Source organism: Canis aureus, chromosome 20, assembly GCF_053574225.1.
Source record: "Canis aureus isolate CA01 chromosome 20, VMU_Caureus_v.1.0, whole genome shotgun sequence".
Classification (NCBI taxonomy): domain Eukaryota; kingdom Metazoa; phylum Chordata; class Mammalia; order Carnivora; family Canidae; genus Canis; species Canis aureus.
Genome location: NC_135630.1, coordinates 49,033,057 through 49,060,887, shown reverse-complemented (window position 1 = coordinate 49,060,887; position 27,831 = coordinate 49,033,057). Strand labels below are relative to the sequence as shown.

Genomic DNA, 27,831 nt, shown 5'->3' with positions numbered 1-27,831 from the left:
TACATCCCTGTTCATCAGGAATATTGGTTTGTAATCTTCTTTTTAGTAGGGTGTTTGTCTACTTTTAGGATCAAGGTAATGTTAGCCTCATAGAATGAGTTGGGGTCTTCCCTCCATGTCTACTTTTGGATCTGTTTCAGAATAAATATTAATTTGTTTGGTAGAATTCCACTCTTGTTTTTTGGGAGATTTTTGATTACTGGTTCAATGTCTTTGCTGATAATGTGTCTCTTCAGGTTTTCTGTTTCTTTCTGTTTCAGTTTTGGTAGTGTATGTTTCTAGGAATGCATCCATTTCTTCTCAATTGCCTAATTTGTTGGCATATTATTGCTCATGCTATTCCCTTATAATTGTATTTCGGCAGTGTTGGTTGTGTTTTGTCTCCTCTTTTCATCCATGATTTGATATATCTGGATCTTTTTTCTTTTTGATAAGTCTGGCTAGGAGTTTATTGATCTTATTCATTCTTTCAAAGAATTAGCTTCTAGTTTTGTTGATGTGTTCCACTGTTTTTGTTTTTTTTTCTTCTTAAATTTCTATATCATTGATTTCTGCTCTGATCATTATTATTTTCCTTCTCCTGCTTTGTTTAGGATTTATTTGCTGTTCTTTTTCGAGCTTACTCAGGTGTAAGGTTAGGTTGTATATATGACATTTCTTGCTTCCTGATGAAGGCCTGTATTGCTATATACTTCCCTATTAGGACCACCTTTGCTATATTCCTAAGGTTTTGAACTGTTGTGTTTTCATTTTCGTTAGCTCCCTTGTATTTTTTTATAATCCTTATTTTTTTCTGTTTGATCAATTCATTCTTTAGTAGGACGTTCCTTAACCTTCATATATTTGTGGTACTTTAAAATTTTTTCTTGTGATTTGATTACAAGTTTCATAGTGTTGTAGTCTGAAAATATGTATGGTATGATCTCAGTCTTTTTGTGCTGGTTGAAACCCAATTTGTGGCCCAGTATGTGATCTATTCTGGAGAATGTTCCATGTGCACTCAAAAAGAATGTGTATTCTGCTGCTTTAGGATGAAATGCTCTGAATATATGTTAAGTCCATCTGGTCCAATGTGTCATTCAAAGCCCTTGTTTCCTTTTTGATCTTCTGCTTAGATTATCTTTCCATTGCTCTGAGTGGGGTGTTAAAATCCCCTACTATTATTGTAATATTATCAACGAGTTTCTTTAATTTTATTATCAATTGGTTTATATATTTGGATGCTCCTGAGTTAAGGTTGTAAATATTTACAATTGTTAGATCTCCTTGTTGGATAGGTAGACCCTTTTATTATGATACAGTGTCCTTCTTCATGTCTTATTATTTTGTTTTTTGTTTTTTGCTTTTTATGTCTTATTATTTTGTAGTCTTCATCTCTTATTGTCTTTGTTTTATTTTTTTAATATTTTTTTAAATTTTTATTTATTTATGATAGTCACAGAGAGAGAGAGAGAGAAAGAGGCAGAGACACAGGCAGAGGGAGAAGCAGGCTCCATGCACCAGGAGCCCGATGTGGGATTCAATCCCGGGTCTCCAGGATCACGCCCTGGGCCAAAGGCAGGTGCCAAACTGCTGCGCCACCCAGGGATCCCTTGTCTTTGTTTTAAAATCTAGTTTGTCTTATATAAGAATGGCTACTCTAGCTTTCTTTTAATGTCCATTAACATGCTAAATAGTTCTCCACTCACTCACTTTCAACCTGGAGGTATCTTTGGGTCTAAAATGAGTCTCTTGCAAGCTGCATATCCATGGATATTGTTTTTTATCCATTTTGATGCCCTATGCCTTTTGATTGTAGCATTTAGTCCGTTTACATTTAGAGTACCTATTGAAAGATTAGTGTCATTGTATTACTTGTAAAGTCACTGTTACTGTAGATTATCTCTGTTCCTTTCTGGTTTTTGTCACTTTTAGGCTCTCTCTCCACTCAAAGGATCCCCTTTAATATTTCTTGCAGGGCTGGTTTAATGTTCACAAATTCCTTTAGTTGTTGTTTGTCTTGGAAAATCTTTAACTCTCTTTCTATTCTTAATGACATACTTGCTGTCATTCTTGGCTGCATGTTTTTCCCATTTAGCATGTTAAATATATCATGCCAGTCCTTTCCTGCCTACCAGGTCTCTATAGACAGGTCTGCTGCCAGCTTTATGTGTCTACCCTTGTAGGTTAAGGACCTCTTGTCCCAAGTTGCTTTTAGAATTTTCTCTCGATCTTTGCAATTTGCAAGCTTCACTATAATACATCTAAGTGTTTACCTATTTTTTTTTTTTTTATTTTGAGAGGGGTTCCCTGTGCCCCCTAGACTTGAATGTCTGTTTCCTTTCCAAGATTAGGGAAGTTCTCAGCTATAATTTATTTAAATAAAACTTCTGCCCCTCTTTCTTGCTCCTTATTTCTGGGATGCCTACAATACAGATATTATTTTACTTCATGGAATTGCTGAGTACTCTAAGATTCGAGATTTAATAGTTTTTCCCCCTCTTCTTTTCAGCTTCCTTATTTTCCATCATTTCATCATCTATATCATTGATTCACACTCCTGCTTCATTTATCCTTGCTTTATGGCCTCTACTTGGGACTGTATCTCAGTAACAGTATTTTTAATTTCAGCCTGACTAGATTTTAGTTGTTTTATCTCTATAGGAAGGGATTCTCTAGTGTCTTCCGTGCTTTTTTCAAACCCAGCTAGTATCTCTATAATTGCTGTTTTAAATTGTAGTTCACACATCTTACTTATATCCATATTGATTAAATCCCTGGCAGTAAGTACTACCCCCTGTTTTTTCTTCTGGGGTGAATTTCTCAGGCCTGTCATTTTGTCCATTAAAGAAAAGAAGAAAGAAAGAGAAAGAGACAAAAACAACAACAAGAACACCCACAGAAACAAAACAAAATAAAATGAAAAACTTAGAACCTGGGTGTGTTTTGATGTGCTTGTTAAAAGAAACTAGATCCCAAAATAAGTGTATATATATATATATATATATATATATATATATATATTTAACAATGAGTACATATATAATAAAATACAATTAAAGGAAACAAAAATAACATATATACAAAGCATATATAAAAATAAAACTTAAGAATTGAAAAAATAATACTAAGAAAATAAAGAATAAAAATGCATAGAATGCTATATTCTGTTTCTCCCAGAGCTGAAGCTTAGCAGTCCTTTATAATCAGTAAACTTGGTCAGACTGAGTTTTTTGTGCTAATCTTCTGGCGGAGGAGCCTGTTGCACTGATTCTCAGGTGGATTTGCCCTAGTGGAAATGGGCCTCCAGTGTGCAGAGGCAAAGCTCAGTATAAGAGCTCTGGACTCGGGCAGCCCAGGTAGCTCAGTGGTTTAGCACTGCCTTCAGCCCAGGGCCTGGTCCTGGAGACCCGGGATCGAGTCCCATGTGGGGCTCCCTGCATGGAGCCTGCTTCTCCCTCTGCCTGTGTCTCTGCCACACCCTCTCTCTCTCTCTCTCTCTCTATCTCTCATTAGTAAATAAATAAAATCTTAAAAAAAAAAAAAAAAAAGAAAAGAAAGAGCTCTGGACTCTATTAGGTGGCAGTGTTTTGCTCCCTGAAGGCTTTCAGCACTGACGGGCCAGAGGAATATGGCTGTAGCTGTTTTTTTAATCCAGAAGCTGAAAGTTTGGACTCCCTACTCCTCAGTGAGCCTTCACAGAAAAGCAATCAAACACTTTTGTCTCCCTGGTTTCCATCAGAACTCTGTGACCAAGCATTTTTATCTCAGGTATGTGACTGAGTTATCAAGACTCCAAGTTTTATGGACTCTTGTGGTGCAGACCTGCACTATTTCTCCCAGGAGAGGGAAGGTGGCCTTGCCATGCTTCTGCCTTTTGCTGGGTGCCTCCCAGGAAAGCAATTGCACAACCGAGCAGCAGTTCGCAGTATATGGCAATGCAGAGCAGAAAGCCGGTACCTAGACCCCCCGTTCTCCACAGGCCTCCCCATTCTGATGCTTGGGAACCCTACTGCACTCAGGCACCCCCATTCTTGTGGTCCTGGGGATCCTGAGACCACACTATCACACCTGTGATTCTGCTTCACTTACTACATGATCACCTTTAAGCCAGGCATCATCCTCACTAGCAGACTTCTAAAAGTTCTTATTTTGTGTTCCTTTGCTTATGATACTTTACTATAGCCTCGTTATTTGAACTCCTTCCCCTCTGCAGTATCCTGAGCTATATATATTACACTAGATTCATCTCCACACCTCCTACCTTCTAAACATTTCTACTTGTTGACTTGCTGCATTTTTTTTCTAAGATCTCTAGTTGATTTCTCAGATATTCAGAATGATTAGATAATTCTCTAGTTGTATTTGAGGGATGAGACAAACATAGGGTCCCCCTACTACTATGCATCTTAACTCCTCCCCTAAAAATGTTTATTCTATCTGGAATTTATTTTGGTGAAATAACTAAGAGGGCATGGGGGTGGCTCAGTGGTTGAATGTCTGTCTTTGGCTCAGGTAATGATCCTGGGGTCCTGGGATTGAGTCCCGCATCAGGCTCTCCACAGGGAGCCTGCTTCTCCCTCTGCCTATGTCTCTGCCTCTCTCTCTCTCTGTGTGTCTCATGAATAAATAAATAAAATAAAATAAAAGATACAGCTAAGGCATTTTTTAACATGGATTTCCAATCATTATTATGGACATTAAATATGTATACATAAATAATTATATTAATTTGGATATTGACTGTTACCCTTACTGTTATAATTTTATAGCTTTATGATTATTTGTTTTCTAATTTTTCTATAAGTTTGTGAATTTTAATTTTTCACATGAACTTTAAAATTATTTTATCCACTTAAAAATAAAATTCCACTGGGAATTTCATTAAAATTTATCTAAAGACTAATTTGAGAAAGAATATATCATGTAACTTAATTCTTATTAAACATTTATTAGTATCTCATGATAATCTTCTATTCCAGATAATACAGATGGAATCATTACTTATATGAGAATAATTTCCAAAATGTAGTTATTGTTGTGATTCGAACTATGTTCTGGAATTCCCTAAAGATCTCATGGAGGTACTTGGGAGAATGTCACTGACCCAGAAAAGACAAGAAATTAGAAGTGTGTGTATGTGTGCATTTATATGCATAGCTCTTCAATATGATAAGCTCTGCTTTAATTGTTGTGCTTCCACACTATATTTTATTTGAAGAAAGGTCCATGGGGCACCTGGGTGGCTCAGTTGGTTAAGCATCTGCCTTCAGCTCAGGTCATGAACTTGGGGGTCCTGGGATCGAGTCCCACATAGGGCTCCATGCTCAGTGAGGAGTCTGCTTCTCCCTTTCTCTCTGCCCCTCCCACTGCTCATGCTCTCTCTCTCCCTGTCTGTCTCTCTCAAATAAATAAATAAAATCTAAAAAATAAAATAAAGGTCCATATGACTGATGAATGGAATTATACACTAAAGAGAAGTCTCTAGGTATGTACAGTAGAACTTTACCCTTAGCCCCATTTTGTTCTTTGTATTCTTTAAAGGCAATGACTTAATAAATAAATCAAAGATATATTTATACTACTGCTGACAGAATGAAGTGGAAGAAATAATAAATATATGGAGGACCAAATCAGCATCTCTCTTCCCAAAAACATGACAAGTAAACCCCCAGGATCAAATTTAAGACAGGAAAATTTAAGGTGAATTGATAGATGTTCATACTTGGTTCTGAAGTCCTAATGGCAGAGATTTAGCATGGAAAAGATGCAGCAGGAGCACATCTAGAAAAAGAGGTAGGAGATTTAGCTATTAGCAAGTTTCACATGAATCTTTAGAAAGCAGTAGTCATCAAAAAGAAAATTGTGACCTTGGAATTTATTACTACCCTATATTAAGTAAAATATTTGGCAGTAGCCAGATACATCTGAAGAAACACTTTTTATTCTTTATATAGTAGTTGAAATGAGATATAAACAAATTGAGTTTGTTTCAGAAAACAGAAATTAGATAATCAAGAGAGTTAAGGGAGACTCTAAACCTTATTATGTAAGAACAGTTGAGGGAAATAAGGAACATTTCATTTGGAGTAGGAAAGATTTAAAGAGAACTAGACAGCTGCTTGTAAATATGTGAAGTATTGCCATGAGGCTATATGGCCCCAAGAATGCAAAGTAGGACCAATTTTTGTATACTACAGGGATATGGATTTCAGCACCAAATAAGGAAGAGCTTCTGGCTAGAGTTATTTGAACATCAAAAAAACTCTCCTGAGAAGTAATATGTACCCTATCACTAGAACTGTTCAAATGTAGGCAGGGGACAGCCACTTCAAGGGGGTATTTTGCAGGGGAGATTCAAGCATAAAGGGATAGCTAAATGAGATGATGGTTAATGCCCCATTCCATTCCACAGGTTTGTACTTCTGTTAAGGGTTTCATTTGACAGTAAACTCAATGCAAATTAACATGATTTTTTTTTTTTTACCCTGCTTAAACTAAAACAAATAAAACAGTTTTAAGGGAGAAGGAAGAAGAGAGGTTTAGTTTTACTGTGTTTTAAAATCAGATCACAGTGGTGAAGTGAAATGTGTAAGGTTCACTGAGAGCCAAAGGGAGGAAATAATTAGGGGAGAATGAATAGATATTAATGCCTATATGAACAAGTTCTCATGTGCAATGCACTTAGGTTAGCTTTGTGATGACTATCGACATTTATGGAAAGCAGATTAAACTCAGTGTAATCATAAATGAACCAATGATATATTTTATAATAGATTGCCTCACAAAGAAGCACATTTAGTGTTTATATAGCCATAATTATTAAAATCAGAATAAATAGACTGTAATGTTTGCTTCTCTTCCACTTCAGTGTATGATGTAGAATATGTCCCTTGCCCTCTCTTGGCCTCAATTTCTTCACATGTAGTGGGAAGTAATTTACAATAAATGACAGCTAATTTTCCTCCCACTTCTGAAATGCTAAAACTCTACACACAGGTACAAGTCTGGTTTTTGTGACTCATTCCCTTAAGATTTACTTCCATCTTTCCTTTATTATAGCCAACTCCAATGATGATTATAATCTTGTTTCAAAACCTTACTGTGATTGCCTGCTCAGAAGTCCAGTGAATTTTACATCATCTTGATTTGGGGACCTTTAAACCCCATTAGTCAGTCTAGCAGAACTGTTTTGAAACTTGAAAGTGACTCTTGCTCATTTGTAGTATCCTTGGGGAACCTTATATGAAAGACATTCAGGTAAGGTAAAATATTTTTAAAATATGGCTCAAGTGCAATTAATGAATGTTGAAACACCCACACAGAAACCCTCTTGGAAATTGAAATAAAATTCATGGTTTGACAGGATATGATCTTTGGATATGATGTTTCAGTAGTATCTTTCATCACAGTTGGAAAGAGAAAATGAAGAGAACCAAGCTAACTCTAACCATAAAATGAGTTAAGAATGTTACTGCAAGTAATCTATTTCATGAGCTACTATAGTTGGCAACTTCTTGATGTAACTGACAGAGTTATACATAGTACACACTCAATAAATATTTGTTGATTGTATATTGATTTTTTTCTGAAGAACAACTTAAATATATCTCATTCTTCATTTCCATTCTTTGGCTAAACTCCAGCATGAAAAGTACATTGATATCAGATACAAGAGGTAGCAGTAAGGTTTCATTGCTATATATTTCATGGGTTGTGACAAATAAAGACTTGACTTAACATATTCCATTTCTTTGAGCTTTAATTTCATCTTCTATGAAATAAGGAACTTGAGTTGAATCAAAAATGACTTTCTACATCTGACCCTCTATTATACTCCATTGATGGGATTATGCTTTGAGGTTCAGTCCAGAAGAACACATATGTTTTATCCTCTGCTATTTGTTACTCAACTCTGCTGTTTTGAGACCCTCACAGCCACATTTATGTTTTAGAAAGTGAGCAATGTAGTTGTGGAGACAGAAACATCAGCTTTGAGAATTGTGTATCTCTTCTCATTTCAGAAACAATAATAGGAATTTTACTTTTTTCCTTTTTTTTGTCAAAACAAAGGGATGAAAATTTACAAAGTCTTGAAAATGCTCAATTTAGATCCCAAAGTGTCATTTTTTTTTTATGAAAAAAAGCAATACATTTTTTGGTGAAATAAATACTAGCAATAATACTTCTCAATTCTCTGTGGAAAAATATAAACTTGAAGAATATTTTTTGCAGTCTTTTGGAAGAAATAAAAAGACTGTAAAAACCCAAAGTAGATAAAAAAAAGCAGCATCAATAAAATGTAAAAGTGACACAGCTGTTACTTGAAACTTTAAGTAATTGTTAATAATTTTAACAGTTTCTATGGGAAAATTGGCAATGCTGAAGTCATGCCCCTGACTAGAATTTTGAAGACTCTGTCATTTTCTGTTCCTTGAAGCACACAGAGATAATCAGAATTGATGTACAGAGGAAAAAAGAAATCATAAAAGAATTAATTATGCTATAGAAGTATATTTTAGAAGGATAAGAATATTTTATTGCATTTTCAGATAAGAACTCAGCTCTGTGACCACTCTGAACTTGAAGTTTTTCATCTGTGAAGTGGGTATAACAGCTCTTATAGCATCACATTGGTGTGGCACTTAAAATAAATGTTAATGAATTATACAAACCTTGTACAATATTTTAATATCTAAAGGAAAAATAATCATTTTACAAAAAGAATCCTTTTAAATAAGTAAATGTGCAAAATACTGTATGTGTAATAGTTATGGACACGATCCTTATGTTTTACTGGTTTAGGGTATGAGGCCGAATATGAATCTGTGCTGGAATTATCAACTTTTTAGACACATAATGAAGAGATACGGAAAGTTGAAATCTCCAGTCTAAAAGGGTAGCAGCACATAAGCTATAGTATTCAAGAGGAGGAACAGTTTGGTAGGAAATGAAGGGACATTAAATCCTAAGTCTATTCTTGCATTTGGATAAGACCAAGGCAATTCCACTGATTATTTCTGCAGATCCAGGCAGGTACTCAAATGCATAACAGTGACTCAAAATATTGTTTATTTAATAAATTTGAAAGGAAAGGAATTTATTGAAATTTTAAAAGTAGCTCACACACTGATGTTTATAAATTCTTTTAAAACTTTCCTTAGTTGAGATACCATAGTCCTTTCTGGTTTGTTACTTGATACAAGTGGTGTGAAATGATGGTATACTTGGAACTCTACAATTCTAAGAATGTTGTTCAAATTAACTTATCATTTCAAGATCCTGATTAGGAGAGCCTTTGAGAGAAGGAGTTGAAAACACACACTGTTATGTCTATATAGCAATAAAAAGTCGATGGCCTCCTTTTATAATGCTTTCTAGAATCAACTCAACTTCCCTGCATTTGAAATTCTGTTTTATTATAGAGAATCACGTGTAGGCACTAACGAGAATTAATTATCCTCCCAACCTTTTCCTCTTGTGTACTCTGTTTCTCTGTTGAAGGCCCTTCTATTCAATGAGTTATTCAATATTATTACCTGGAATTATCCTTGATACTTCACACTTCCCTACATACAATACAATGCCAATAATTTCAGATTCTACTTCTGAAATATTTCTTATAGAATTACCTCTCCATCATCATTACTATTCTCTTTTAATACTGGCTTTAATCATTATTCACCTTGACTATGACAACAGTCTCTGACATAGCTCCATGTCCTGTCTGTTTCAAATTAATATGCCATTCTACTATCAAAGCAATCTCTCTAAAAATGCAAATATTAGCATATCATTTCAATGCTTAAAACATTTAATTGTGTACAAAATATCTTCAGAATAAAATAGGCATTTTTAATAAATACCTAGAGCAGTTTCTTCCTCCTGCCTTGTCTCTTAATATACTTTGCTTTAAGTGTTATTCATCATCAACATTGAATATATTGTAGTTTCCAGCATATATCATGCAGTTTTATACCTCCATTAATCAGGACATATAATTCTAAAAATCAAAATTGATTGTACAAGTGAATGGGGGTTTTATCATGGGTCAAATAAGTGCTGTGAAAAATAGCTGGACAAAGTATTTCTGATTGTCTCCTTTTCTTAGTCTACACAGCTCTTGTTCCAAAGCATGTGCATTTTTTCTGCTTTAGGTAATAATTCTACAGTTCAAGTGATGACAGTTACAAAAATAAAGACATAGAGAATTCAAGTCTTGAAATCTTTGTAACATTAAGGGCTGGGATTTCTAAAACGCTAAAGCCTGTATCAGTTAGAGTGGTTGGTTGGGTAAAGAAGTAACTTTTATTTTTTTATTATTTTTATTTTATTTTATTTTATTATTTTTTATTTTTTTTAAGAAGTAACTTTTAAAAGTATAGAAAGAAATTATAAAGTTGTAGAGAAGCATAGCACATAGTAAGTACTCAATAATAATAGTTAAGGAAAAAGAGATGCAAGAAAATATGTTTCTTTTTTTTTTTTTTTTTGAGTTTCTATACATGGGAACACAGTGATTCCATAGAAAATTTACTTCTGACTACCCAGATAAGAAAATATTGAGTTTTCAATGTTTAAAACAAATGCCTCTTAATGCAGTTGAGAAATGATAACATGGTCTTTCATATTTAGGGATTCTTTTTCCTTTTGTATCTGATTTATGTTTAATTATGAAAGGAATAAAGAGTTGTGTATTATGATGTATTAAAGATTGAATAGCATGAACAAACTTGCCACATAGTAAAAAAGATGGAAACCACAGTCTATACTTGTCTGGGCCTTTTGTACATTATTTAGCAATTAGACTGATAATCCAAATTAGCAGGTTGTCTTGGGCCCAAATCAAAATATATAAAGAAAGTAGAAGGATACATGGCATGTTTTTTTTAGAATACATTTTTTATTGTAATAAGATTCCTGTAATATGTGTGCATATACAATCTATGTCTCTTCAAAGCCAAGAGGGTGTGCTACTGTCTCAGATTAGCATTATACCTTTGTTAATTTTTGTGGAGTTGTTTGGGTGCTATAGAACTGAAAGTCACCATGGCATCTACCAAGCCCAGGATTACCAGAGAAATCTCCATAGTCTACACCTTTGGCATGGATTTGTCGTAAATAAAAAGCATTAAAAGAGCAGTGTACCTGGAAGATGGTGCTAGATTTGATGTTAGTATTCTGTATTTTAGCCTTATTTCTAAGAGTGGGCATTGCCAATGTTTTAGTAAAAGAGTAACAACTTGACTTGTAAAGGTGGAATAATCAGGATGTGTTTATAACTGGCATAATTATCTCCCCACTGCACAATCTGATCCATAATCCACACTGTTGTTCCTGCCAGAAACATACACAGTCTCTCCACTTGGGCTATAAACCCAAGTCAATCATAACATCGAGTCTACTGTAGTTCTTAAATGATTTTCAAATACACCCATATGAATTTTGTTTTTAACAACTCTTTTGGGATATAACTTATATATCATAAAATTTACCTGTTTTTAACTATACAATTCAGTGATTCTTAGTAAATTCCTGAGACATGTAACCATCATCATAATCAGTTTAGGAGATTTTTCATCATCCCAATAGGATCCTTCATGCTCATTTACAGTAAAACTCTCAATCCCTCTTCTACCCCAGACCCCCATCCTTCAGAAAATCACTAATTAGTCACTAGCTATATATTTGCCTTTTCTAGATATCATATACACTTGATTATATAATATGTGGTCTTTTGCTTCTTTCTTCTTTGACTTAGCATAATGCTTTTGAGGTTCATTTATGTTGTTCCATGCACCAGTATTTAATCCCTTTTTATTTCTGACTAGTATTCCATTGTGTGAATATATCACATTTTGTTTCTCCATTTATCGGCTGATGGATATTTGAGTCATTTCCACTTTTTGGCTACTATGATAATATTAGCTTCATGTTCAAATGTTTATATGGACATATATTTTAATTTCTTTTTGGTAGCTACTTGGGAGTATAATTGCTGGGTTGTGAGGCCATCCACAATGATTCTTGACCTACCTTTAATCCATTCATGTAACTATTAGAGTGGTCTTTGTGACGTAAGATCTTATTCATGCCACATATTATCTGTTGAAAGCTCTGAAGGATATCCCAATGTTTATTCATGCTCTGTGCTAATATACAAAATATAGATATACTGCTTGATCTTATACTGTCTCATTCTTGCTCCCTCCTCTCTCTAGGAACATTGGCTTTTTAATAGCTAATTAAAGGAGCTAGATTTTCTTATGCCCTGATAGTATTTAGACCATTCTTCCTTATGTTTGCCAGCCTACAGTGTTATTCTCACTGTATTCAGTGACTAATTCATCTTTTAGATCTCAGCTTCCTCAGAGAAGCTATAATCAACTCTCCAAAATATTTTAGGGTTCGTTTATATGTACACCTCGTCTTCTAATTTTACTTACTATCATTTCTTATTGTTGATATCAATTAATCATGTGAGTAAACATTGTGTAAAATGTCTTTTCCGGTAAATCACAGGCTCCATGAAGCCAAAGATGACATCTGTCACAGCCATCACTATATCTTCAGTTCCTTTGTAGTGATAGACCCATAGTAGCTTCTCAATAAATGTTTTTAAAATGAATCAATGGATTCAAGAGGCAGTTGATGACTGATTGGATAATTGTTAATCTAGATAGTACTAAAGAACATCTTTTTTTCTAAAGATTTTTTTTTAAGATTTTATTTATTAACAAAAAGATTTTATTTATTTATTCATGAGAGACACAGAGAGAAAGAGAGGCAGGGACACAGGCAGAGTGAGAAGCAGGCTCCTTGGAGGGAGCCTGATGTGGGACTTGATCCCAGCTCCCCAGGGTCACACTCTGGGCTGAAGGTGGCACTAAACCACTGAGCTACCCGCTGCCCAAGAACATCTTTAGATACTATAGATGTTTCTAGAGAATGGACTACCAGCTTTCACTGGGAAAAAGTAACTATCCATAAAGGACAAACAGAGAAAATTATTATCTGATTACATACATGTAAATATTTTTTACTTTCTTTATCTCATTTTCTTTTCAATGTATAATAAATACAATTCATTCTACTTGCTCTCCTACCTCTTTGACTAACTTATTGTATTGTGGGATATGGTAGTTTGGGCCTAATGTGAAGTTTTGAATTACCATATGCAAGAGATAGCTACAGGGGTAAATAGAAAACATATTATGGAATTTGCTATGCATTAATGCATAGTGACAAGGAGAGATATTCTGAAATGAGGTATGGAGGAAGAAAATCAGTATGAGTCAGTGTTTTAGGAGGCTTAATAATGAGAAAGTGATGACTAATGCTATCCAAGGGAGAGCTTTTATTTCTTGGGATTGCAGCAGCCAAATTCACAGTAGGAAAAGGCAGCCTGTAAGAAACAAAATTTATTTTTTTTAACATTTGAATGCTTTCTAAGTGAAGTGATTATAAAGTTACAAAATTTTTGTCACAAGTTCTGTGTCTGAAAACAATGTTGTCATGGCATCTATCCTATGTTAAATTTTGGGGATGGTTATTACTTTTAAATCTTTTAGAATATGAGTTGAAAATCATAGCATTCTTAAAACTCAGTTGGACTTTTGATACCGACATGTCAATGATTGGGAAGAGGGCTCTAATTTTCTGTAGGGCTGGTGTACTTTTTATTTTTAATTAGCAGATACAAGTGAATCGGGAATGTGAAGAATGCTGGCAAGTTGTACAGCTGCAAGTTTCAGTTTAAATAAGGACTATAATATTGGGACTGGATTCTGATGGTGGAAACTGAAATTCTGGCTACATTAAGAACCTAAGGGAAGCTCTGTGAAATTAGGACAAAGGAATGTTTGACTTTCAAGAAAGAAATTTAAAAATCCTCTCATATATGAAGAAAGCTGAAGGGCACCTGGCTGGCTCAGTGGTTGAGCATCTGTCTTCTGCTCAGATTGTGGTCCCGGGGGTCCTGGGATCGACTTCTGCATTGGGTTGCCTGTGGGGAGCCTACTTCTCCCTCTGCCTATGTCTCTGCCTCTCTCTTTGTCTTTCATGAATAAATAAACAAAATCTTTATAAAAATATGAAGGAACCTGAGCAGAAGACAACTTCTCTGAGCAATTGAGTAGTGATGGTAAAGCCCTGGTACAGGAAGTTTATGGCTGAAGAGTAATCAGATACAGAGATGGCTCCAAATCCAAGCAAGGGATTATGAAGGGAACACAAGTCTTCTCAAATTCTCCTGGAAACATTTGGTCACTGGAATAACTAAAGAACTCATCAAATTAACTTCTGGCTTCTGCTGCCATAGCACCCGAAATTCACTTCTATCCTGGATCTTCTTACATTTCTATTGCCCATGTTATTTTCTATGCCATATTACCGCCATGCCCTCAAGAGCAGAATGTGGATTGTATGTTGGGGTCTTAGCACCTACACGGTTATGTCACACTCAGGGTGACAGATAAGTGGACAGCTAAATAAATAGATGCATGAATGAATGAATTCATTAATCATTGCAATGGATCAATAGGGATGATTTTCTTTACTCATATTGCAGGCTCACATCACACATTGAGAGTTAATAAGAGAAAGTGAAAGCTTGATTCTGTAATATTTTATTATCTGTTGCTACAACTTCTAAAATGATGCTTTAGCAGACTCTGCACTCTGTGAGTATAGAGGTAACTTTAAAATGATTTGTAGTGTTTACAATAGGCTAATTTTCAAATATTTGGGGTGCATATGTTCTTGCATAAAAACCATTTACTGGCAAATATATTTCTCAAACTAATGTAATGTTCTTATCTAGTCTACTGTGCCTAATTTAAAAAGTGGAAGATGATGTGGAACTTTCTGGCAGGAAGTTGAGTGATAACACACGTTAATGAAGGCAAAGTGTATGACATATCAATTTAGGTCTCATTGGATCAAAGCATAACTTTCATAAACATGCAGTGTCCTCATCGTATAGCTAGCTTCTTGTCCTTATATTCTCAGTACTGAGATTTGAAATGGAGCATTCGTTCTTTGCTAATGTTGGCAAATAATGTTCATTGCTATCAATATGCCATCTATTTAGGAAAAGCAGAGATGACATTTTACCACTTTTCCTTAAAGGGTCATAAAACTGCAAACTGTCTCTAGATGTCTCTGCTACAGATACTGACACCATGAGAGAAATCACTTAAATCTCAAGAGGCCTCTTTCCTTTGAAAACATGAGGATTATCAGTGAGGAGAAAAGAAAAGAATAAAATAAAATTCAAAAGTATCTTTGAAATGTTTAAGTCCTTTTTAATGGATTAACCATTTCCTTTGATTTTTTTTTTTTTTTTTTGGTGTGGATTAATAGCCATAGGAGATAGGTTAAAAAAAAATCCACAGTACATTTTTATTTGATTCTCAAATTAACATAATGCATTGATTTTTTATCTTCCTTTATTTCAAGGAACACAGGAACTTAAAGGATTTTGTCTCTGTGTGTTACTTTGCTCTGTCAGCATCAGCTTGGAAGAACATACTGTGGAGGCTGGCATATCAAGTAGCACAAAGCACTACAGTGCTAGATATTGCCTCTGGCACAAAATGTACAGTACTAATAATACCTCATTTATCCTACTACTGCCCATAGAAAACCTGTAAGTACTAAGCATAATTCATTTTATCTGCACTAGCTTACTAATCCTTTTGCATTAGCATTTTCCAAGGTGTTCATTGTTGGCAATTGTCTTTCAGTCAGGAGGCATTTCAAGTTCTAGGTGCCAAGGAGTTAAAGTGGTATGGAATTATTAAATCATCGAATTTCCTATGTGAAGAAATGCTGGAGTAAATAAATCCTTTTGCTTATGCAGATTTGGTCCATCAGATATTCTTGGGAAGTCTGTCATCATTAAAGATGTAGAAGCAACTTTGCCAAGCATGTAATGGTTTGTTTGTCTTCTTGGCAAATTCAGTATCATAGTCAGAAAAGTTTCGAGTTCATGGAAATTTATTAAAGTACAATTGAGACAAGGTAAGTGGGTTTAAGTGCTATGGAAGTTACCCTTTGCCACTTTTCAGTTTAGCTTTGCATCAGTGGTTTTGGAGTTTTAAATTTTTTTTTAGTCTTGGAAACATTTGTTCAGCTGAAATATTTGGAAGAAGTCCAACACATAAAATGCACACTAGGGGATTTTCTCTGCTTGAAATGCATGTGAGCTGCTTGGAGCTCTGCCTGCTTGGCCCTCCTAGTCTTTCATCCCCTGCCTCCAGCATACCCATATCACCCTCTGAGGACTCCACAGAGTACAATTTATAAAGCACTCTCTTAGACCATAACCACTTGAGAGAAAATTGAATAGAATACCAGTGTCAAAAATCACCCTGTAGTGACCAAGGTAGCAATAACAATTTAATTTAATTTAGTTGTTCATTTATTTAATTAGGATTATGTATATATATTTTTTTTTTCTATGCCAAGCATAAACATAATTCCTTCCTTCAAGATGGATTAAACAAACAAACAAAAAAGTAAAATAAAAAAATGACTGTCATTTATAGTGAGGCCTCTAATGCTTTTCCTAGACTGAGATTTCAGGAGGCTGGATATGTGCTATTGGGTGTATTTGTGGCCAAAAAAAACCAACAACAATACAACATAAAACAAACAACAAAAACAACAACAAAAAATGAAATTAGAAAGATGGACTTCAAAATTCAATCTAGAAATAAGTGAAACAGAAAGCCTGAAAAGTCTCAGGAGAAGATATCAATATAGGGCCTCAGATCAACGAGTAGAAACAAGGAAGGTAGCATTCAGGTGTAGAACAGAGTTGAGAGCACTCTTCCCACAGGAACTATGGAGCTCCAAAAGTGGGCAGGGTGGTGAGGAGAGATTCTTAATGAAGACCCCTGTCACATTATGAACACTCACTGTAATTGAATTTTGTGAATTAATTGACATTTACTGTTCTAGACAGTATGTTGTACAATATTTTGTACAAAGTACTAAGGAAGGAAAAACAGGAGGAAAGAAAGGCAGGGGCAATGTCAAGTTTAGGGGAGTATTTAAGAACAACTAAAGGATGAATTGAAGCGTTTCATGTACAGTGCATGTACCCCTACATGGACAAACCTGAGAAATAGTTGAGGATTGTTGAAATTCAAAGTGAAAAAGGAGGAGCAGAAAAGCAAGAGGCTATGTATTTGGGCAGTAGCCAGATCATTAAGGGCATTGCCTTCCAGGTAATTGGTTTTGAGTTCGTCCAATAGCCTACGCAGAGTCATTAAAAGATGTTGTGCAAAGGATTAGTATGGTCAGATTTGAAAGCTAGAATGACATAAGAGAGGAAGGGAAAATTAAAGACACATAGACTGGAGTGATTCTTAAATCACTGTCAAAGAGAAATTTCCCAACTGCTTTTTTTTTTTTTTCAAGTTTTAATTTAAATTCTAATTAGTTAACACACATGGTAAAATTGGTTTCAGGTGTAGAATTCAGTGATTCATCACTTACATATTCCCAAATTGTTTTAGTTGGAAGCATTATGAATTACTCATGGAGTGATAAAATGCTTCATAGTAACATGGCAGCCAGATAACTGTTTAATTCACATTTCCTGTTGAATTTTCATAAAAGCACACGAAACAATGCAAACGTGAAATCAACAAAGGAAGAAGGGAATACACATACCGGTCTTTCTGGCCCGGAATGTAATCTCAGGATGTAATTCCAGTAAAGTGCAGTTCACCCCTAAAGGCAAAGCAAAGGACCTAGGCAGTAAAAGAAACTTTTCCCTTTACTTTGGACTTGTAACTCAGAGATTTGGGGCTCTTTGACAGAGTAAGTACCCCTGCTCTTTTGAATTGGATGTGGCTGTCTGAGACAGCAAAGTAATCCTACCCTCTAAAGCCTCCAAGAAATGCATTTGTTTTAATCCTGGCTCCTACATGTGAAATCTAGCAGCTATGTGCCTTACTTTCTGTGCTATAAAATGTGGATAATGCTGGTTTCTGTTTCTTGAAGTTGTTGTAAGGGTTAAATGAAGTTATAGAGGTGAAACTTTAGAACTGTTGTTGAAACAGGGTAAATGCTTTTAACTCTTATTGTTGTTACTTTGTGCACATTTATGGGTCACCATATGCACAAATATGTTTACTCATCTGTATAAAAGGGAGTAATGACACCTACCTCACAGAATTTTTCTAAGTATTTAATTAAACTATGTATGCGATCTTCTTTGCTAGCATCCATAATCTATTAACTGTGAATAAATCATATGGTTAGTAGTAGTAGTAATGGTAGCCAGCAGCTGCAGTGTGGAATGATAGTTAAGTAATAATACACAATAGGGGCACCTGGGTGGCTCAGTGGTTGAGCATCTGCTTTTGCCTCAGGGCCTGATCCCAGGGTCCTGGGATGGAGTCCCATATGGGCTCCCCTCAGGGAGCCTGCTTCTCCCTCTGCCTATGTCTCTGCCTCTGTGTTGCTCATGAATAAATAAATAAAATCTTTTTTTTTTTTTTTTTAAGTAATGGTACACAATCAAAGCAACTGATAGTTGGGCATTAAATTCTAATATAAAGGTGATAATATGGAGTTGCAAAGAAAATAGATATCACTCAGCAGATCAAAATTTTTCATTCACTCATTCTGGAAAAGGTAGAGCTGTTACAACTGTTAGGGAGGAAGGAGTTGTCTGTAGAGTCTAGTAGCAGAAGAGAAAAATATCTCATTCCTCTTCCCAGCAGTGTTACACTAAAGAAATAAATGCAGACTCCTAGTTCATATTTTACATATTAATTATACCTATAACTTCTATCTAATAATAGGATTATAATGAATGAATAGGGAGGAAACTTAGGGAAATTATCCATGATATTCAATTAGTTTAGTAAAACTGACCTTTATTCTTTAAAGAGGAGGAAATGGAAAAACTTCAAAGGGCTTTTTAAGAAATTTGTTAACACAAGATATTTTATTGTTTTCAGCTTTATTGAGGTATTATTGACAAATAAAAGTATGATATTTAAAATGTACAATCTGATGATTCAATATACACATACATTGTGAAAAGATTCTCCCGTAGTTAACATATCCATCACCTCACATTTATTTGTGTGTGAGAACATTTAAGTTCTACTCTCTTACCAAATTTAATTATGCAATACAGTGTTATCAGCTGTAGTCACCACGTTAAACATTAAATCCTAAAAACGTACTCATAACTGAAAGTTTGTAGCATTTGTCAACATCATCCTAGTTCCTCCATCCTAATCCCTTGGAAACCATTCTGTGGTTCCTACCTTGTTTCTATGAGTCCAACTTTTTGTTTTCTTTTACTTCTACATGTAAGTTATACTGTTGGTCTCTGTCTTTCTAGCTTATTTCACTTACTATGATGCCCTCCAGGTTCATCTATGTTGTCAAAAATGGAAGGATTCCTTCTTTCTCTTTCTTATGCATATGTAGATCACATTTTCTTCAGATAGTTCTTCGAGATAATGGTTTTGTTTAATTTGGATATAAACCTAGAAGTGGAATTACTGGAACATATGATAGTTCTATTGTTAATTTCTGAAGGAATCTGTGTACTGTTTGTTTCATAGAGGCTGCTCCAGTTCACATAAACCACTGATGGTCCAGGAAGTTACACTTTTCTTCTTGCCCTCATCAGTATGTGTTATTTCTTGTCTATTGATAATATACATTTTATCACATAAAAGTGATATCTCACTATGGTTTTATTTGTATTTACTGATAATTAGTGATGTTGGGCTACTTTTTATATTTTTTATTGTTTCCTTTGCTGTACAGAAGCTTTTTAGCTTAATAAAATTCCCATTTGTTTAACTTGCTTTTATTGCTTTTGCTTTTGGAATCAAATGAAAAGTCATTTCTAAGACCAATGTCTAAGAGCATTTCTAGGATCAGTGTCTAAGAGCTTATGCACTATTTTCTTCTGGGAGTTTTAGGGCTTCTGGTCTTACATGTTAGCCTTCAATCATTTTTGAGTTGGCTTTTGTGTATAGTGTCAGACGGGTTCACTTTCATTCTTTTGCATGTGACTATCCGTTTTCTCAATACATTTCTTGAAGACACTTATTTCCCTGGCTCATTTTTTGAAAGTTAGTTGATCATATATGTACAAATTAAATTTTTTTCTGGGCTCTTACTTCTGTTCTATTTATCTATTCATCAGCTTTTATGCCAATACTATATTGTTTTGATGATAATAGTTTTGTAATGTGGTTTGAAATCAGGAAGGTGATGTCTCCAGCTTTGTTCCTATTTCTCAAGATTGCTTTAACTTTTCATTCTTCCATATAAATTTTAGGATTGTTTGTTCTATTCCTATGAAAAAGTGCTTTTGGAACTTTGATAGGGATTGCCTTGAATTAGTAGATTGGGTATTATAAACATTTTAACAATATTAATTCTTCCAATCCATAAGCACAAAAAGTTTCCCATTTATTTGTTTCTTCTTCAATTTCTTTCCTCATTGTCTTATAGTTTTCAGTGTTAGAACTTTCACCTCCTTGGTTAAATGTTCTTAAGTATTTTATTCCTTTTAATACTATTATACAGGGATTGTTTTCTTGATTTCTCTTTGTGATAGTTTGTTTTTAATGTATAAAAATGTAACTGGTTTCTATATATTGATTTTGAATCCTGAATCCTGCCAGTTTACCAAATTTACTTATCAGTTCTAAATGGTTCTTTTGCTGGAGGCTTTAGAATTTTCTACATATAATATCATGTCACTTTCTAATAGAGAAAACTTTACTTCTTCCTTCCTGACTTGGATGCCTTTCATTTATTTTTCTTGCCTAATTGCTCTGACAAGGACTTACAATACTATGTTGAATAAAAGTGGGCAGGAGAAGACATTCTTATATTGATTCAGAACTGAAAGGAAAAAATTTCAACTCTTTTAACATACTAACATACTGTTGAATATGATGTTAGGTGTGGGCTTGCTATATCTGTGCTTCATTATGTTGAAGTATATGAACCTTCTTTGTGGAGTTTTGAGTTTTTTCATGAATGGGTGTTGAATTTTGCCAACACTTATGCAACTACTGACATGATCATATGATTTTTATCCTTCATTTTGTTAATGCAGTGTATAACATTGATTGATTTGCAGAGTTTGAGCTATCATTACATTCTTGGGATAAATTCCACTTGATCATCACATATGATCTTTTTAAAGTGTTCTTGAATTTGGTTTGCTAATATTCTATTTAGGATTTTTGCATCTATGTTCATCAGAAATACTGGCCTATATTTTTCTTTCCTTATAGGGTCCTTGTCTGGTAGGGTATAGTATAATGCTGGCCTCATAAAATAAGTTTGGAAGTGTTCCTTCCTTATCTGTGTTTTTGGAGGGGTTTGAGAAGAACTGGTATTCTTTTTTAAATGTTCGTTTGTATTAATCTCTAAGGCCATCTTGTCCTGGGTTCTCTTTGTTATTTTGTTCTTGATTAGTGATTCAACCTCTTTAGTTGTTATTGGGTTAGTAACAATCAGCAAACACAGACTCGAACATTAGAAATAACCGAAGTGGGCATCTGGGTGGCTCAGCAGTATAGGGCTGCCTTCAGCCCAGGGCGTGATCCTGGAGTCCCAGGATCAAGTCCCACATCGGGCTCCCTGAAGGGAGCCTGCTTCTCCCTCTGCCTGTGTCTCTGCCTCTCTCTCTGTCTCTCAGGAATTAATAAATAAAATCTCAAAAAAAAAAAACAAAAACAAAAACAAAACTAAGGCATTTCCCTACCAAAGCCATGTTTAAACCAAATCCACTATATTCTAATAGCTCTTGCCAAACATAACTCCTCCAGGAAGAAATCAAATCTGAGATCTTTGATCACAGCTTTACTACTCTCTGCAACTCAAGGTTCTGCCAATTTTTCAGGAATGACTTGGGTTATCTTTTAAATATACACTTAAGTGCCCATATTTTTACGCTTTAGTAAGAAGCTTCTGAATTTGTCCTCATGCAATTTATGTCCTTCATACCCTCATGTGGTATATCTTAAATCTCTTTGAGTAAATGTTCAAAACAATCCCCTTTGGTCAACTTCAACATTAATACTCTTCTAAGGGGTGTTAAGTATGTAGACAAAAATCTAACTGATGATCTTACTGACTTCAGGACAGACTGTGGATACTTAGTTCTTTTAGCAAGTAGGTTCCTAGCATTTTTGGTATTATACCACTCTTTTCTCTCAACCATCCCAAGATATTATTTTGTCATAATACCTTATATAGTGAACACAGCACTTACTAAATTTTAGTATATGCCTAAATTACCTGAAAGATCTTGTCAAAATATAGCTTCTGATACACTAAGTTTGAGATAAGCCCTAAGAATCTGTCTTTTTAGTAACCTCTTATGCCATAGAAATGATGCTAGTCCAAGAACCACATTCATAATAGCAAGGTACTAGAGAAATCAGACTAATGATTCTAAACCAGGATTATACATTAAAATTACCTTGGGAGCTTTTAAAACCATCTACATACAATCTTTATCCTAGTGTAGTTAAATTAGAATTGGGTGAGGCCAAAGTATTGATATTATTAAAAACCATACAGGCTATTTTAATATGCATTCAAGAATGAGAACTCTAGGTTAGCCTAACCTGTCTAAATGTTGCATCTGAAAATATATTGATAATATCTGTCCATTCATGGCCCTTGCCCAGAGCCAGCTGAAAATTCTTTGCTGCCAAGAGCAGAGGTACTATCTTATTCATCAATTTAGCCCTAATATATAGCACAGTGTCTGTCACATAGAAGGCTCTCAAATCATATTTGTTGAAAAGGTCAGAAATTCTCTAGAACATGCCTGTGACTTGTATGCAACTGAGTTTTTCCTTGATCAAGTTGAGCATGGGTAGGGGAGAGACACAATTCATTAATGCATCATTTTAAAATTCATTCAGTGCCTATTCTTTATCAGGGATTTTGGGCATACAAGGAGACTGTTCTCAAGAAAGTTGCAGTCTATGAACTAAGCATGTATTTGTCTTATTGGCTCATATTCAGACTAACATTTTTGAGTCATTCTTTCTGCAGTCTTCAGCAGTGTAAGCATAATTTTAAAACAATAAAATAGGCAACTAGCAAAGATGACATTCTTAAAGTAAAGGCTATCAAATGAGCCAACTGTCAAATTATGTAAATTTGAAAGTCTAACAACCTTGGTAAAGGTCCTTTAATTGGATGACTCATGTAGAAAATAAATGAACTGTCATTTAAAAGTCCCATTCCATAGCCGGAATTAAAGGAATAGAAATAGTACTTTAAAAGGCTCAAGGTAGAGACAAAAATTAATAAATTGCAAGATATTTTTGCACATCTAAAGTATATGTATTTTTAATATACCACACATATAGTCATCTTTGCTAAAAGAAAATTTTATTTTGTCCAGTAATAACAGCATTGGAAAAATTGATACTATTTTGAACAGTATATTGTGATATTAACTCGTGGATATACGTAAAACATTAATAGCCTTTACACCTAAATATTGAGTTTATACATAGTACTCCTTTCCTTATTTACCATTTTTTATTATTCTCCAAATTTTCTTTTTTTTTTAAGATTTTATTTATTTATTTGAGAGACAGAGAGCATGAGCAGGGGGAGGGGCAAAGTGGGAGAGAGAGAGAGAGAGAGAGAAGCAGACTCCCTGCTGAGCAGGAAGCCCAGTGTGGCTTGATCCCAGGACTCTGGATCATGACCTAAGCTGAAGGGAGATGCTTAACCCACTGAGTCTTCCAGGCACCCCTATTCTCCAAATTTTCTAAGGTCACTTTTTATTTGCAATTAAGGCATTGTTAATATATTTAATAGAATCTCACTTTTATTATTAAATTAAACAGAAGCAATATGAAGGATGATTTTTCCCAGCTGTTTTCACCTTCCCTTTTATAGGATGCTACTTTTCTGCCTATTGTTACATGACCTCCCTGTTTCATTGACTTTGGCTTTGGAAGAGTGACATGTTTTTTTCTGAGTGGTGTGTTTTGGCATTTTGGTGGAATTTTAATGTTATTGCATGGTTTTGCTAGTGCCCTCTTGTTTCAGCTTTCTGCATAAAATAAAGGCATACCTAGACAGAAGTTTCTTTTTCTCTTTGAGCCCTGGAATGAGAAGGAATGAGGAATAAAAACCCAGTTTACCTGCAGCCCAGCCAAACAGAACCACAATAACACAGTGCCATCCTTTAATGTGACTAGAAGTGAATCTTTGTTATTAATGCCACTGAAATATTGAAGTTCTTGTTCCCAAAGCAAAGACTAATAGGAAAGGAATCAATATAAGGAAAAATCATATTTATGAAACAGATTATTCAACTTATTTTTTTTCTTTTTTTTTCAACTTCTTTAATGATTCTGATTATAGCTTTAGTTAAGGGTATCATTAGAGAGGGAAATTAGAAAGAGGAGTTAGGGAGAGATTAAAGAAGGTAAACAGAGAGAAGTGCTATTCAGTGGAGAGCTTTATTGAGAGTGAAACACCTTAAATCAGTACTAATAAAAATAGTCCAAATAGACCAGAGTGCAAATTAAAAATAATTGAACCATACAAACACTAGAAGAAAACTTGGGTGACTCCTTCTATAACTTTGATATGGAGAAGAAATTTTCTATGACTCAAAGTCAAGAAGCAGTAAAAGAGATTTGACAAGAAAACAAAGAAAAATTTTGTTTCATCTAATAATACTACATCATATGCAAAGTAGAGAAACAAGTAACACACTAGAAGAAAATATTGGAGTACGAATCAGAGATAAAGGACTAATATCCCTAATATATAAAAAAAGTCTAATACTTAAGAGAATACAAATACTTTCAAAAAATGGACAAAAGACATGAGCAGAGAGTTCATAGAAAATTAAGCAAGTGTTCTTTAAACATGTGGGATAATGTCAAATACATTTATAATGAAATTTTCTCACTTAGGAAATTGAGAAAAAATTAAAAGCTTGACAGTATCCCCTTCAGCAAAAGTTTAGCCTACAAATATACTTCTGACAACACGAACACAAACATGCATACGATATTCACTGAAGCATCATTATACCAGTGTAATATTATAATATTAGAAACAACTTACAGGGATCCCTGGGTGGCGCAGCGGTTTGGCGCCTGCCTTTGGCCCAGGGCGCGATCCTGGAGACCCGGGATCGAGTCCCACGTCGGGCTCCCGGTGCATGGAGCCTGCTTCTCCCTCTGCCTGTGTCTCTGCCTCTGTGTGTGTGTGTGTGTGTGTGTGTGTGTGTGTGTGAGAGACTATCATAAATAAATAAATAAAAATTTAAAAAACCTCAAAGTCAAATTAAAAAATATGTTTAAAAAGAAAAAAAAGAAACAACTTACAGAACCATATAGAGGAGATCAACTGGAGAAGACATTCATTCTCTCAGTAGAGAATGTGCACCTATAGAAACAGAATGAGGAAGGGCTCTGTATGTTGACACGGTGTAATTTCTTGGACATATTGAATAAATGGGAAATAAATTTATACTTAGCAACTTCCACATTTTGTTTTCAACATAAGCTAGCTTATGCTGACAAATGAAGCAAAATATAAAGAGATTGTGATGTCATGGCATTTTAAAGACAGATTACTTATTACCTCTTTTAGTAATATGCAAAACAATAAATTTGGATGTCACTCTAAAGATATTATCATAACTTATATGCATTTGTAGACATTACATTTGGGAGTAATGGGTTCTTGGTGAACAAGGACACAGGAAGACACAAACTGGGCTGGGAATTGTGGCAATCAGAGTCTCTGAGTGACGGCAGACTGAGTATTTCATATTTCAACTATTCATTCAGAAAGCAGGATAACTAAGAAATATTTCCACTTATTGACTGCCATGCATAATAGAAGTACATCCCCTTTGAAAACCAAGAGCTTGCTGTGGAATGACTAGAGAATTAGAACAAAAGAGGTACAGGAATGAGATAGGATGCACAAATGAATTTTAAGAAATGACCTGAATGTGAAAGTAAAAGGGGAAAAATAAATTTGAAAAGCTAGAAACCTATGGGGATAAAAGTAACAGGTGGCCTATTCTTTCTAGCAATTGTTTTTATTTTTATTTTTAAATTTTGTATGCTTGATAATAAACTGCATGCACTAAATCTAAGTTATGATATTGTATTTGAGAATTACTTCTCTGATATTAAGACCATTAAATACTTATTATGATTTTACCTGCAAATAAATCATTAGGCACAAGGAATTCTTATTAAATTAGTCCAACTGGTCAGCAGCTAGTGAGAACACATTTAGTTGATGTTAAATATTGCACAGCACATTACAAATGGCTGATGCTCCATAACTGATCCATTTGTAGTTTATGGTGCAAATTTTAAAGTCAAGTAAATGGTGTTTTCGGCGGTAGTTCATGTGTTATGACTTGTCGGGGTTGTAAATAATTTGTAGGGCATTTATGTATTTCTAGATTCCATGTACCTTTTGCTTATAAATCTATTTATTAACCCTTATAAATAATTGATGACCATATCTCAAAATGAATCATTCCTAAAATTGCTTAACTGTCTGGAGTTTTTCTTTAGTAATCCCGTCCCTCATTTTCTTTTTATATCTCAATCAGGTAAAAATAGAAGAAACTTGCATGCACCTTTTTCTTCTCATTCCTGAGTTTAAGTGTCTGGGCCATCATTCACCTTTATGGTGAGAAGCGATGAATTCATGTCATCAGTTCTTCTTCTGGCACCTTCAATGAGTAATTGGTTTTCTTCTCAACTCTCCATCCATCCCAGCTTTACAGCTCACTTCTCTCTCTCTTTTTCCTTCCTTCCTTCCTTCCTTCCTTCCTTCCTCCCTCCCTCCCTCCCTCCCTCCCTCCCTCCCTCCCTCCTTTCTTTCTTTCTTTCTTTCTTTTTTTCTTTCTTTCTTTCTTTCTTTCTTTCTTTCTTTCTTTCTTTCTTTCTTTCTTTCTCCTCTTTTATTTCAATACTTGGATTCCCTATCAATTTCTTTCCATCATTTAATATCAGGGATATGAATACCTAATTTTATCATATTAATATAATGATTTTTTTAAATTAAATCACATTAACTGAGTATTTTGCATCAACATAAAAGCCTTAGGATAAGGAGAGTTAAAGGATCTATACCCTAAAAACTATAGAACACTTCTGAAAGAAATTGAGGAAGACACAAAGAGATGGAAAAATAACTATGCTCATGGATTGGAAGAATTAATATTGTGAAAATGTCAATGTTACCCAGGGCAATTTACACGTTTAATGCAATCCCTATCAAAATACCATGGACTTTCTTCAGAGAGTTAGAACAAATTATTTTAAGATTTGTGTGGAATCAGAAAAGACCCCGGATAGCCAGGGGAATTTTAAAAAAGAAAACCATATCTGGGGGCATCACAATGCCAGATTTTAGGTTGTACTACAAAGCTGTGGTCATCAAGGCAGTGTGGTACTGGCACAAAAACAGACACATAGATCAGTGGAACAGAATAGAGAACCCAGAAGTGGACCCTCAACTTTATGGTCAACTAATATTCGACAAAGGAGGAAAGAAGTTAGATGTAGGAAAGAGGTCAAGGGTGGTAAAAGGAAAAAAAATAAAAAAATAAAGTAAAATGCATGGCAGACCCTTGAAAAAAATGTGTTTTAGGAATTTTTCTAGTGCTCTGTTTTGCACTTAAAAAAAATTTAAAACCCAAATCCTTACTTTTACCCTATCTCCCAGGAAATCCTTTGACTAGTACAGTGTATTTTCATTCATTCTACTATTTATACATTCAATACTGCTTCTTACTTCATTACTTATCATTATTCATTTATT

At 34.6% G+C, this 27,831-nt stretch overlaps 1 protein-coding gene across 37 annotated transcripts in view; it reads left to right on the top strand.

The window, feature by feature from the left end:
* The window catches only part of LOC144291790 (uncharacterized), a 186,377-nt gene that overhangs the window by 75,839 nt on the left and 82,707 nt on the right, over nucleotides 1–27,831 (top strand). For 4 of the 37 annotated variants that reach the window (XM_077861573.1, XM_077861570.1, XM_077861577.1 and 1 more), the window contains one exon: nucleotides 8,532–8,653. The exons of 31 other annotated variants lie outside the window; for them this stretch is intronic. In XM_077861573.1, coding sequence (XP_077717699.1) covers nucleotides 8,532–8,551 — 20 coding nt within the window. In that variant the 3' untranslated portion in view covers nucleotides 8,552–8,653. Of the gene's footprint in view, nucleotides 1–8,531; nucleotides 8,654–13,672; nucleotides 14,496–27,831 lie in introns of those variants that run through there. 2 more of the 37 variants (XM_077861572.1, XM_077861575.1) reach the window with 2 other exon arrangements.